We start from the raw sequence: 13284 nt of genomic DNA on the forward strand, positions 1-13284 counted from the left end.
CTTTGCAATCCCAAGCATAACTTAGAGCAGCCTTAGTGTTTCTCTGCATTATGACAGCTGTCCCCAGATACAGTGATACCGGCCACAGCGAATCCCCATTAGGGATTGCCGGAAACCGCACAAAGCAGCCATCGAGAGGGCAGGATTTCCCTCCGAGGTTACCTATCAGCCCTTTTTTATCTCACTTTCAAATCTAAAGGAGAGAACATGAGAAGGACCTGTTTTAGTTTCTGTCCTTCCTGCACAACCAGAACAACTTCAGCATCTAATTCACCGACAGGAGTACTTGTGGGAGTGACTTAGGAGTGAATGCCACCGTTCTGGCTGGCTCACCTCTACTGAATGAGGAACCTCCACATGGATGACAGCTACTCCAGGTCTTCAGCTGGGCCCTCGGCGGATTCACGTGTACTAGGGATCAGGAACAGAAGATGGCCTGTAGTTCATGTTCACTTCGGAGTTGGCACTGAAATGGATTTGCAGTTAAAATAGGGCTTTGTTCTGCAAAGTGACTGTACACATGGGACAGCAGGGGTCCGGATGCTCGTCTGTTGATTCCAGGTGACAAAGGAAACTGGCCCCATGCAGCATACCTGGCACCAAACATCGTCAATCATAAGGGTTTTGCAGGCCAAATGATGCCCTTTATTTACTTCTGTTATGACCCAGTTGCCTTCAAAATGTGTTGCTGTGAATGGGATTGCACACTGAGGGTGTGAATAGAGCTTTATAACCAAAGTGGCTGATGGTGCACAGACTTTGAATTCTCATAAGGGCAGCAACGGTGATCAAAAGTCCCAGACACAGGGAAAGGAGAGCAAGCATTGTGCTACCTCCTGTTGGCTCTGGGCACTGTTGACAGATGGGCTGACACCTCAACATAGCTGTAACCTCTCTCCTGAGTAGGCTGGACTAAATTTTGACAGACATCTCAGGGCTTCGTAACGCCTTAACTTTGACCATTAACTTTGACTAATACATACCTCATCCCAGACCAATGGAGCTATTTCTTGAACTCTTCCAAACCACCCCCCCTTGCTACCATACTCATACCAGTGAAAATAACCCTCATTGTGTTAAATTAAAATACCATCACTCTTTCTTAAACTGAATGCATTCTGCAAAGTTAGGGAAATAAAGGCAAGTACAATATATTTTTGTCATTAAGGTAAGCAGCTAGACCTGTGCATACAGACACAAGGGATCATGCTTTGACATGGCCAACTTTCATTGATACCTGTGGGGCCAGGATTTCACTGCAGAAGATCTGAATAAGTATGTGACGGTGTCTGTGCAATAGCACTGTAGTGTTGTATCCACGATGATCCAGGGAAACAGCGAGAAGCAAGATCTGTTTAGTAATATCTTTTATCAAACTAAGAGTTAGACATGCTTTCAGGCACAAAATGCACTTCTTTAGGCCACACAGTGAGAACCTCGCACTGTCATTCTCCTTTTTTCCAGCTCTGAATTTACTGTAGGCATTGAAATACTCAGTCTTTTGCTTAAAGCCCCAGCTCCTGAAATCAGTGTCTGTCTTTGTATCTCAATTTTCATTTGCGGGGTGGAAAAAATCTACCCCCCATGGCTGCAAAGGGAGACTGGAAAAAAACATGACCCAAGGATGTCCTAAAGGTTTTGAAAACAGTCAACAAATAAAATGTACAACAAAAAGCGATTGCTTAAAAAAAAAGGAAACTGGGTTTTTGGGCTAATCCCGTGATATCTGAATTCAGACTCATAATTTTTTTTTAAAGGCCCAGGATGATGAGCTCCTGTGCGGTTATTTTTCAGAAGAAAATGACACACTAATGAAATCCCAGGTTCCTACTAAAAGGCAATATAATGTGGACACCATAACAATGTCTACCATGACGGCGAGAATCCCACTAACCATGAAAGTGGTTTCAAGAGCTCCGCTGCGGTAGGAGTCCATGGCATGTAAATTGACTGAAACGGCTGGGTTGTCAGCTTGCTAAAATAGCTCGTACGGAGGTGCTGACAAAAACATCCTGGCATTGCAGTCCAACACCTCCAGTCCTCACAGGGTTATCAGTGACGTTTGACTCTGAAGCATTTTTCTCTTGCTGCCAACAGCCATGCCACTTGAACTATTTGCTTTCACATGCTTTCCCTTTGACACGGGTGCTATTTCTTTGTAATATGTAAACACTCAGGAGGATTTCCATGTTTGTTCGTTGGGGAGATAGGGGGGGAGGCCCTTATTTTCCAACGATACATAGAAAATGACATGAAGAAACTGCCTCTTCCACTTCCAGTTTCAGTGTTATTTGTGGGTGATGTTTTCCTGCCAGGTTTCTCTCCTTTTTATCCCCCTTCTCCCAGCATGCTGGTTATAGCCAGAAAATTCATTGCCATTGCTCTTCTCAGGAATACAACAGTCTTACTGTCACTGCGCATGGAGTCGTACGATACCAGAGGTTGGTGGCCGCCTGCTTCTGATTACAAAGACACGGGCATTTCTTTTCTTTCTTTGTGTGCTCCTATGCCTGCAGCTGTTGATGATTATGAAAACTCTCCCTAAGAGCAAAGCAAATGGCCATAGCATCCTGTAATAGATCTCCTTGGGCTGACCTACACTCATGTAACATTAAGAATTGAACCCAACTCTTGGATTTTCAAAGCTGCTCAGAGATTTGATCACGCAACTACCACGGAGGAGCAAAACAATGGAAAGTTCCCGATCAAAACCCTGATATCATTCTGAGCGCTGGTCTGGTCTCGCGCTGATTTACTCCAGTGTGACAATCCCGTCAGATTCTCCAGTGCTTCGTGCCATGGCTAATCAGTTCTGCATGATCAGAAGAGGCCAGGTCCTCAGGTTGTGGAAATTAACACAGCTTCATTAACTTCAATTAAGTGCCAGCTCCTTACAAGGAGGATTTGCCTCACCAGCTTCTTTTCTGGAACTAGCCAGAAAACATGAACTTTGTTTTACCAAAAATGCCAAGGTTTCATAGTTTCATAGTTAGTTGGGTCAGAAGGGGCCTGAGCAGATCATCAAGTCCGACCCCCTGCCATGGCAAGAAAGAGTACTGGGGTCAAACAACCCTGGCAAGGTGTTCATCCAGCCTCTTCTTAAAACCCCCCAGGGTAGGAGCCAGCACCACTTCTCTTGGAAGTTGGTTCCAGACCCTAGCCGCCCTGACCATGAAGTCGTGCCTCCTGATGTCTAACCTAAACCTACCCTCTGCCAGCTTGTGACTGTTATTCCTGGTCACTCCTGGCGGTGCTCGGGGGAACAGGGACTCCCCCAGTGCCTGCAGGTCCCCCCTGACTAGTTTATAACAGGCCACAAGATCCCCCCTCAGCCTTCTCTTGTGGAGGCTGAACAGGTTCAGGTCCTGTAGCCTCTCCTCATAGGGCCTGCCCTGCTGCCCCTTGATCATGCGAGTGGCCTCCTCTGGACCCTCTCCATGCTGGCCACATCCCTCCTGCAGTGCGGTGCCCAGAACTGGACGCAGTCCTCCAGCTGCGGCCTGACCAGTGCCGCATCGAGGGGGAGGATCACCTCCTTGGACCTGCTCGAGATGCATCTGTGGATGCGTGACAAGGTGCGGTTGGCCTTCCTGACTGCATCCCCACACTGTTGGCCCATGTTCATCTTGGCATCAATGATGACTCCAAGATCCTTTTCTTCCTCTGCCCTGACGAGAAGGGAGTTCCCCAGCCTGTAGGTCTGGTGCTGGTTCTTCCTCCCCAGGTGCAGCACCTTGCACTTGTCAGTGTTGAAACCCATCCTGTTCTCATCTGTCCCCCCGTAACCTGTTTAGGTCAGATTGCAGCCTATTCCTCCTTCTAGTGTGCCCACGTCCTCCCACACTTTAGTGTCATCAGCAAATTTGAACAGGGTGCTATTTACCCCCTTGTCCAAGTCACTGATGAAGATGTTGAACAGTGCGGGCCCGAGGACGGAGCCCTGGGGGACCCCACTGCCCACGTCCCTCCAGGGTGAAAATGACCCTTCCACCACCGCTCTCTGGGTGCGGCCCTCCAGCCAGTTGGTGATCCAATTGACTGTGTGGGTGTCGACACCAGAGCCCCCCAGTTTCTTAATGAGAACGGGGTGAGAGACAGTGTCGAAGGCCTTCCAACAGTCCAGAAAGACTACGTCCACTGCTACCCCTGCATCTAAGGATTTGGTGACCTGGTCGCAGAGGCCACCAGGTTGGTCTGACGGGACCTGCCACTAATGATCCCGTGTTGGTTGCCTCTAAGCATGATCTCCCCCGCTGACCCCTCATGGACATGTGCCAGGATAATTCTCTCAAAAAGCTTGCCCAGGATCAAGGTAAGACTAACTGGCCTATAGTTTCCCAGGTCCTCCTTCCTCCCTTTTTTGAAGATGGGAACCATGTTGGCCCTCTTCCAGTCCTCTGGCACCACACCAGAGCACGAGTGCTCGTACAGCCATGCCAGGGGGCCCGCAATGACCACAGCTAATTCCCACAGCACTCGGGGGTGGAGATCGTCCGGACCCGCTGATTTAAGTACGTCCAGTCCCTCCAGAAGTTCCCTGACTAGATCCTCCCTGACCCTTGGCCTAGGTGCGCCTCCCCTGGGGCCTGAGGGGGTTTGGTGGGGGGCCTGATTTGGTCCCTGCTCAAGAAAATGGAGGCAAAGAAGTTGTTTCAAAATGTTCATTCAGCACCAGAACAAAAATGAGAGCTTTTCAACATTTCCACCAAGAGACTCACACTCAATAGTCAATACCGCAGCATTTAGTCAGGTGAATGGGACAGGGAAGACCCAGGCCGGAGCCCATGCTCTGAGCCCTGCAAGGAAGACGGCGTGCATGGGTTGCTCACCAGTGAAGGAGCTTGGTCTTGGCTGTTCCTTCCTGGAACTAAGACGTTTTCCCTGGAATTGATACTGTTTCCCCAAGTGTTTCCGTTTCAATGAATGGGTATTGGTATAATGAAAAACAGTCTGTCAAAAAAACACTCCACTCACTCTCCTCTCTAAACCTGGCTGCTTGGATGTTACCTATTTTAGTCATCTGAACTAGGGTAAGTTAGGATCTTACAGAAGGCAAGGCAAGATGGTACTTTTTAGAGTAACTGGTTATGTGTAGGTAAACTTCTCATTAAAGGTGAAATAGGCCCTGTTTACATGTCAAACTGCACCAGTTTAAGGTAAAGGGGGAAGTTAAACTAATGTTCTTTAACACAAAATACTGCCTGTACCCTTTAAACCAACCTTATTTTTATCTACTTGAAGTTGCTTAGAAGCAAGATAATCTTATGTAGAAATAAGCGTCCCAGACAGGGATTGCATTAGTTTAAATAAACTGGTGAAAATCTATTGATAGATAAGAATTGATTCAGACAAACCAGATAGAAGCTAAGGCCCTGATCCTGGACTTAACTCTATGTATGCAGACCCCGAGTCCATGCAGAGCCTTACTGAGGCCAGTGGGACTCTTTATAGTGCTCTGGACTGTTGAAGTGGAGCTTATCCCTTGGGCAGGATCTCCAGCACCATGCTCAGTGCGAAATGTCTTGCTTTCTTTTTGCACCAATTTTAATATATGACTGAATAACAACACCAACATGACTTAGCAATCTGATGAAATAGGAAAGAAACCTGCATTAGTATTAGTGAGGTCTTACTATCTCTTGCTTGGAAAAAATATTTTTGATCACTTAGGCTTGATGCCTGGTTAACAGCAGCTCCCATTCCCCCCCAAGTCTACTGGGAGGGAAAGGCAGAACTAGTCATGCCAAATTGGTCCTGTACATTACTCATTTCAGAGAGAAGCTTTTAGGTCTGATCCAAATCCTCCTTAAGTTAATTGGACTCTTTCAATTGATCACAACCAGCTTTGGATCAAGGCTTTAATCTGTAGCAGTTAGCCTTACAATAAAAGAACCACTTGAGTGGATTTCATTGATTCTTCACCTCCTAATATATGTGAAGTTAGATGCCCTCTACTTCCAAAGCCTAATTTGCCTGCTGTACAAGAGCTGGAGGAGTCACATCAATGTTGGTACAGGAACAAAAAAGATAATGTGCCACAGAAAATATTTGTTATCCTTATTTATTTAATAAAGAAACATAATAAACTTGACTTTTTCCAGGTACAAAGAGCTTCATATGTCCTGTGATATTGGCTATCTTTCCCTTGCTCTTTTTATAGTTTGAATGATTCATGCTGTACTCTTTATTGAACAGATCAACAGAAAATGACAGCGCCCATCATGCTTATAGTCAGTACGCGCCATCTATCCAGTCAATAGCTTTAAACAATATCACTACATTGGGAGGTTGTACCATTGCTATATTGCAATCGATATCTCTGTTAGCAAAGACTTGCCGATAAGGTTACCTGAAGTTTTGAAGGGAGATCTGCATATAATACAAATATAGCAATTATGCTTCAGTGCTAAAGAAATGTTCCAGAAAACAATAGAAAATCCAATAGAAAAACCAACATTCCATTTACAAAGCTTTGGAAACTAATTTACAATTTATTTTTTAGAAAGTTGTACTGTAAACAGCTACAGTTAAGACCCTCTTTCAGATTCACTTTACAGCTTTGGGGTAGGACACAGTAGAGTTTGTAATTACATTGATACTATAGGGTCTCACAACAATGAAAATAGATATTTAGCTCGGGGATGATATGTCTGGTGGAAGAGCTCTCCACTAGTAATGTTATCAATGGCCAGCTAATTTTCCTATTACATCCCTCTCGTTATTTGGTTTCAGTGATTTTTTATTATATTAGGAAGTTACAATTTAATATACTATCTGCTAAGTAAAGTAACAAATAATTAAAGTAGCAGTAAAAGAATGTGATCAACTTATCACAGCAACATGTAAGCTAGCAATTTTTTTGTTCCATGATACGGTTTTGGTGTATGGAAAAATAAGATGAGAAATACCCATTCACTTAGCATTTTTCCTTCTTCATTTTATTCTGAAACCTTGAAAAGCAAATAATCCTCCTACTAGTTGTCAGCCAGTAAGTGTTGCTTTGTTCAGCATGTACTAGTTTCCGATTAAACTTTCTGCAGTTAGAGGCAGCAGCTCATTTCTAATGACCAAATTTCTCTCAGAGAAGAAAACATCTTTACCAGTAAATCATGTCATTTGAGTGCCAGCCACTCTTAAAAAATTCATATGATACATACATATAAATATAAAACTTGCATACTCTTTATGGGCGTTATGTACAATCAGAATAAAATTACAACATAAATACACATAGACTCTGCTCCTCTAATTTGAGATGGCTTGAGCAAAATTTAGTAAGGGATAGGAGAAAAAGAACATTTTCACTCCAAAAAACACATCTGGAGTAGTTCCCTTAACTTAGAATCTGATTACATACAAAATTCAAAGGCAACAAAATCCTCAAAGGAAAAGCCCTATGGAATATGCAGTAAATACCAGGTTAAGAGGACAAGAGAGGATATTTATAATAATACTTATTAGAGTGCCTTCCATGCCCTCATAGCACTTTGTAATCATTCAGTCTTACAACACCTTTGTGAGGTAGGTAAGTATTATTATCCCCATTTCATAGATGGGTAAACTGAGGCACAGAGAGGTTAAATTATTTGCCTAAAACTCACATAGCAAGAACCACGAATAGACTCCAGGAATCCTGACAGCAAGTCACCTGGACTAACCGATAGACTAGTCTCACAATTGAATGCTCCTCTCACTGGATGAAGATAATGGACTTATATATTATTTTATATTATATCTATGTGTATATATATACATATATACACACACACACTCACACACATACACAGAATTTTTTTTAACATATTCTGATTCACTTTGTCAATAGATCATATGGTGACAAGAACATTTCATTGCAACATTGTCTTGTTTTTGGATATCTTGAATTCTTGTGTACAACTCCATGTGCATTTTGACTCCTTTGTAAGCTGGGAAGTAACTAAATGTTAGCTCTGGTATACATTAAATACATTCTTCATAATTTGTTTCTCCAAGGTGAAAAACATGGCTGCTCTCCCTTTTAGTGCAATGACTTATTACTGACTCTTCAGCCAAGATTTTCCATAAAGGCCAACCAAACCCCAGTACCATGAACTTAAAGATCTCAAATAGAGGACAAGCCCGTAACCACGAACTTGTCTCTTTATATTCCACAGACACTTCCACATATTCTACCAAGACTGAAAGGCTGATCATTTTTTTTAGAGCACAAACCATTAAAAATGTCCTGAAGCACTTATAATGGGACCCTGGTGCTGTTCCTTCTTTGACCTGGAGCCAACTGACATGTCAGCTACAAATATTTCTTTGCTTGTCTTCCCCGGCAAAGATCTTCTTGCTTTCTTGATCCATGAGATTTCTATTGCTAATTTTTATACTGTTAGCCCTCCTCCAGTAATCTAAGCGCACTCTCTAAATCAAATGAAGGATAGAAAGCAATAGAAAGAATTCTAAATCTCAGAACATTTGTGCAGACCCTTAGGCAATTCCCCTCCCACCGCACCGATAGCATGGCAAGAAGCTTTCTGCATTGAACAACCCGCGTCGAAGCATTTTGGAGTAATATTGATGCATACGGCTTGCAAGCAAGCATGCTTGGCTCAGTGTCACTGAGGAAAATGTCCCACTCGCTCAACAAAACTCTATCGGCATAGACGGGGCTTTGGCACCCTGTCCACCCAATTACCACATGATACACCATTACTATGAGACTTTGATTGCAGTGTGCAAAGCAAATTCTTGAAACGTACTAAAAAATTAGTGCTTTTATTAATAATTTGACAAGCAGAATCCATTACTGTCTAATTTCCTGTAAGATAGAACAAGCCATTTCTTTTTTTTTTTTTTATTTAACATTACTTTCTTCCTCCAGTGTTTTAATTACTGCTGACCAGCAGTTACATGTCCCAAATGGGAGGTGATATTTTAATAAACACTTGAAATGTTGTTGATTCAATATTTTACTTTGCAACAACTTTCCTCAATGTCTGATGGGAGTCTCACCAATTCCTGTTACCTTGATTCTGAGTTTATGATGTAGAATGTAAGGATGATCTATCTCCATGGAAAAAGAGACGATTATTTGATTTAAGTAAAAAAATATCAAATATAATAAATTTATGAAAGACCATTCACAACATATACAATAAGTGTTACAGTTTGCTACAGCAGCTGTGATATATCTTTTTAGATATATATCTTTTTAGATATACATATATCTTTTTAGAATGCAAGGTCATACATTGGCATAAGTAAACACACTAATATAAGTAAGACCTTAAATGAATGTATACAGCCAGGCTTTATCTGTGGATAGATATACACAGTGTTTACTGTTTTACAGTCTAGCATGTTCATGATCACACCACTGATATAACAGCTGTGACCCTGCACAGACTCTTCCTGTGCATATATAAACATTGAGCAAAGTTGAAAAGAGCAGGGCCAATGGTTATATAATGTACTGACTCCCATCGTTAAGGGTAAAAACTCTATTGTTTCTTTTGCAACTAATGTTTAATAAGAAGGCTGCTTCCATTGTTGTGTAGTTACAGCGTTACATTCTGTAAACGGTATTTTAAAGCGGTCTAAACAAATATTTAAACAATGGATTCTTTATCTCTGTCCGGAGATAACAGACAATCTATAGCTTCCTCACTCTTGCTAGAGTCTGTCATTTTTAGCTGGAGGTTGTCACTGGTGGCTCTTGTGACACTGTCATAGGATGGCGGGAAAGATGTTGAGGAAACAGAGTTTGATTTGTCTATGGGCCTACCATAATTTTCATTCATCATAAAGGCAATAAGACCTTCCTTCTCGGGGGCACCTTCTTCAATGATGTTGCCATCACAAGTTCTGTGACGGTATAAGTATGAAGCCTGTTTCAGAGAACGTAGAAACAAATGCCTTCGATATGCCCGCTGGATCACAATGGCAGAAACCTCCTCTTGTTTCCGCCTGAGCGTGGTTGTGATTGGTTCATAGGAAATCTTAGAAGGGTTGGCAGCCATAAACTTTTCCTCCATCTGTATTTTAAGGGCATCCATCTCTCCAGATTCTCCTAGCACCTTTTTGGTAAAAGCAAACAAAATATCCAAGCAGTGGATCCTGTCTCCACTGACCATGGGAAGGTCCATTGCTATGAGCTTAATTTTGTTTGGTTTTGGTATGCGTAAAGGTTCTGACAGTGCATCTGCAAAGTCTGAAAGTGCAGAATACTCAATAAACTGAGTTGCTTCAGGATCAAACTTCTCCCAGATTTCATAAAACATATCAAAGTCATCCTCGCTTAGAGGCTCTGTGCTTTCCTCAGTGGCCACACTGAAGTTCTCTAAAATAATGGCTATATACATGTTTACAACAATGAGAAATGATATAATGATATACGTAACAAAGAATAAAATCCCTATAGCAGGGGTTCCACAATCTCCTTTTGAACCATTTGCATTTAAGATGTTTGGATCACAATATGGTGGTCCAGTGTTTAAAATAGGATTGAGAAGCCCATCCCAGCCAGCTGACGTTGTGATTTGGAAGAGACAGAGCATGCTGTTACCAAAGGTTTGGAAGTTGAACATGTCATCAATCCCATGCTCCATCTTAACGTAGGCAAAGTTAGCCATGCCAAAAATGGCATAAATAAACATGACTAGAAAAAGCAGGAGACCAATGTTGAATAGAGCAGGAAGTGACATCATTAAGGCAAAAAGGAGAGTTCTAATTCCTTTGGCTCCCCGTATAAGTCTTAGGACTCGGCCAATCCGAGCCAAGCGAATGACTCTGAAGAGTGTAGGAGAGAAAAAATATTTTTGAATGATGTCAGAAAGGACAGTGCCTTTAAGAAAAGAAAGAAAAAAAACCCAATTAATACCCAAGCCGTGATTCCAGGTGTATCTTAAAGTGATCATCTTAAATTACCAAGAAGAACAGGAGAAGCTCCTCCACACTGTTCTCCTAACAGCTATCTCGGCTGCCGTCTGCAGGGAACAGTCTACAGGGGTGATGGCTTGGTTGGATAGACATGCCCATTCAATTCTCAGGCTCTTCGCTGAATCTATAAAAAGGTTCTATAAAATGTCCACTGACATTTTGTTGGAAAAGAGGAAGCTGGCTATTATGAGTTTGGAACTGGGATTAATTAATGCAAATGACAAACTGCCACTTCTCCACTGTACTCTATGGGTTCCCCTGAGCTGCTAAAGGTACACAGATATTCGTACTATTTTCATGTTATGCAATGATACTTCTATATAGAATCACAGAGCATCATGGAGAAGTAGGGCTGGAAGGGACCGCCACAGGTCATCTAGTCCAACCCCCCTACCTTTGGATCATCCCTATCCAATCCATAATCTGAACTCTGTGTAAGACTACCATCAACCCTGACACAAGACAGATATAACATCCTAACACCTGTCACAGGTTAAACAGGCCATGGCAGCTCATGTCCTGCTTCCATAAAATACTGTCAAGATACACTCAGGACAGCCTGAGAAGAGGGCCATGGCCCCCACTAGAGGAAGGCAAAACCCCCCCAGAGTTGGTACTAATTTAAGCATGGGGTAAAATTCCTTCCTGACCCCCAAATACAGCAATCAGTCTGCCCTCGAGTGGAGGGGCAAGACCCTCCTGTCAGGAACCGGGCTTTGGTTCCAGCAGGAGCATTGGCACATCCAAGTCAAAACCCCCAGCCTGATCTAAATTATGATGATTTATATGATGTATATGTCACTATTTAAGACCCAACCCTACAATTTGGTTTCCCACTATGGAGCTGAGGATGACCATCACTTAACGGGAAGTCCTCCACCCTATGTCGTATGAAGAATTTTCTTCTGGCCAAACAATTCTCTATTTCCTCCCTTTTATTTGTTTGGCTTTGGTCCAAATTTTCTGCTTTTCAGATTTACCTACCCACAATGGATAGAATCACAACAACAAAGTCAAAGATATTCCAGCCGTTGGTGAAGTAATAGTGTCTTAAAGCCACCATTTTAATTATGCACTCTCCAGTGAAGATAGCAACAAAGAGCATGTTGATTATATGAAGGATGTGGACTTTTTCATGACTTTGGTCATCTGTTTCTACCATCATGGTGATCATGTTAAGGCAGATGAGAATCATGATGGTGACATCAAAGGCTTGCTTTGTGACTATGTCAAAAATAAAACCTTGGTATTTGTTCTGAAATAAAGTAAAAGATCATTATTATTGCACTCAACACTTAATGACAATTAATTCCACTCCTCTCACAAAAGGACTCTAGAGGATAATGTGTTTATATAGACTCACATCAATGCAAAGGAGGTGTCAGACTGGCTAAATTTTCATGTAATGCTAAAGCTTTTTTTGGTCTAACAAGAAAGGTAACAATCATAGAGACAGTCTACACATTATGAAGAATTGTGTATTATGGATTGGGATTTGAGGTCTTAAATTCATTTAATAGTGGCCACAATAGGCAACTCCAAAAAAAATGTTAGCTGCAAATCATCACTGTAATGCAGTGACAGTTACAAGACACACAATTTACTGGTTGAAACACTGGCTAAATCCAATGTATAATTACAAATGTGGGACAGGCTATTGAATTCTGTGTTGAAAAAATATTCGCTGACAATATGTTTCAAAGGGAAACCCTTAGATAGTCTTACCACTGGCCTGGGGATGGGTTTTTGTGGTTTTTTGGATCCCAATTTTTTCATTGCATTGTAATACTTTTTCTGTTCTTCTGTCATAAAGATGTCTTGCCCACCTAAGTACAGGAAGATAGTATTGCTATTATTTTTTGATCAAAAAAATACAGCAAAATGAAACAAGTCTAAAGTTTTGGGAATCTTCATCCTTCCCTTATTTCTTATTTTTTCTGTCTTTTTGGTAGCTTTTATCCAGATGCCTAATAAGGACCTAAACAAGAGTGGTATGGTAGGCAGCTATCTGGAAGAAGGTGGGAGCTAGTGGGGAGTAATGAGTGGGCATGTCTACATGTGCTTATTAATGTGCTTGAATAAACTTTGGAGCTTATTGCTTTGTTTATTGCTCCCAGGCACACATTTTTATGTGGATCCAGGACCACAGCACTGTGATCCAGGGCAGAGCAGCCCTGGCTGGCAGGGAGCTCAGGAGGTCAGCCTGTCAGCCTGGGGCTGCTCCCCCAGCTCAATGTGCTGTGAAGGGGCTGGCTGGGGCACGTGGGTGCTTTAGCAAGGGATGAGCTGGAAGGCTTCCCTGCACCCTCATGCCCCAGCCAGCCGGGGCAACATATACGTGTGTGCTGCTGCAGAGTA

The 13284-nt window shown here is 42.4% G+C and overlaps 1 protein-coding gene across 1 annotated transcript in view; it reads right to left on the minus strand.

Moving 5' to 3' along the window:
- Nucleotides 1–6045: 6045 nt before the first annotated feature.
- Nucleotides 6046–13284, minus strand: part of SCN5A (sodium voltage-gated channel alpha subunit 5) — a 317379-nt gene continuing 310140 nt past the window's right edge. The window contains exons 26-28 of the mRNA XM_090047773.1: nucleotides 12652–12756; nucleotides 11911–12181; nucleotides 6046–10831 (exon numbers count right to left, since the gene is read on the minus strand). Coding sequence (XP_089903899.1) covers nucleotides 9597–10831; nucleotides 11911–12181; nucleotides 12652–12756 — 1611 coding nt within the window. The 3' untranslated portion in view covers nucleotides 6046–9596. The remainder of the gene's footprint in view (nucleotides 10832–11910; nucleotides 12182–12651; nucleotides 12757–13284) is intronic.

This window comes from Crocodylus siamensis, chromosome 5 (genome assembly GCF_052110815.1).
Source record: "Crocodylus siamensis isolate JL-2025a chromosome 5, ASM5211081v1, whole genome shotgun sequence".
Classification (NCBI taxonomy): domain Eukaryota; kingdom Metazoa; phylum Chordata; order Crocodylia; family Crocodylidae; genus Crocodylus; species Crocodylus siamensis.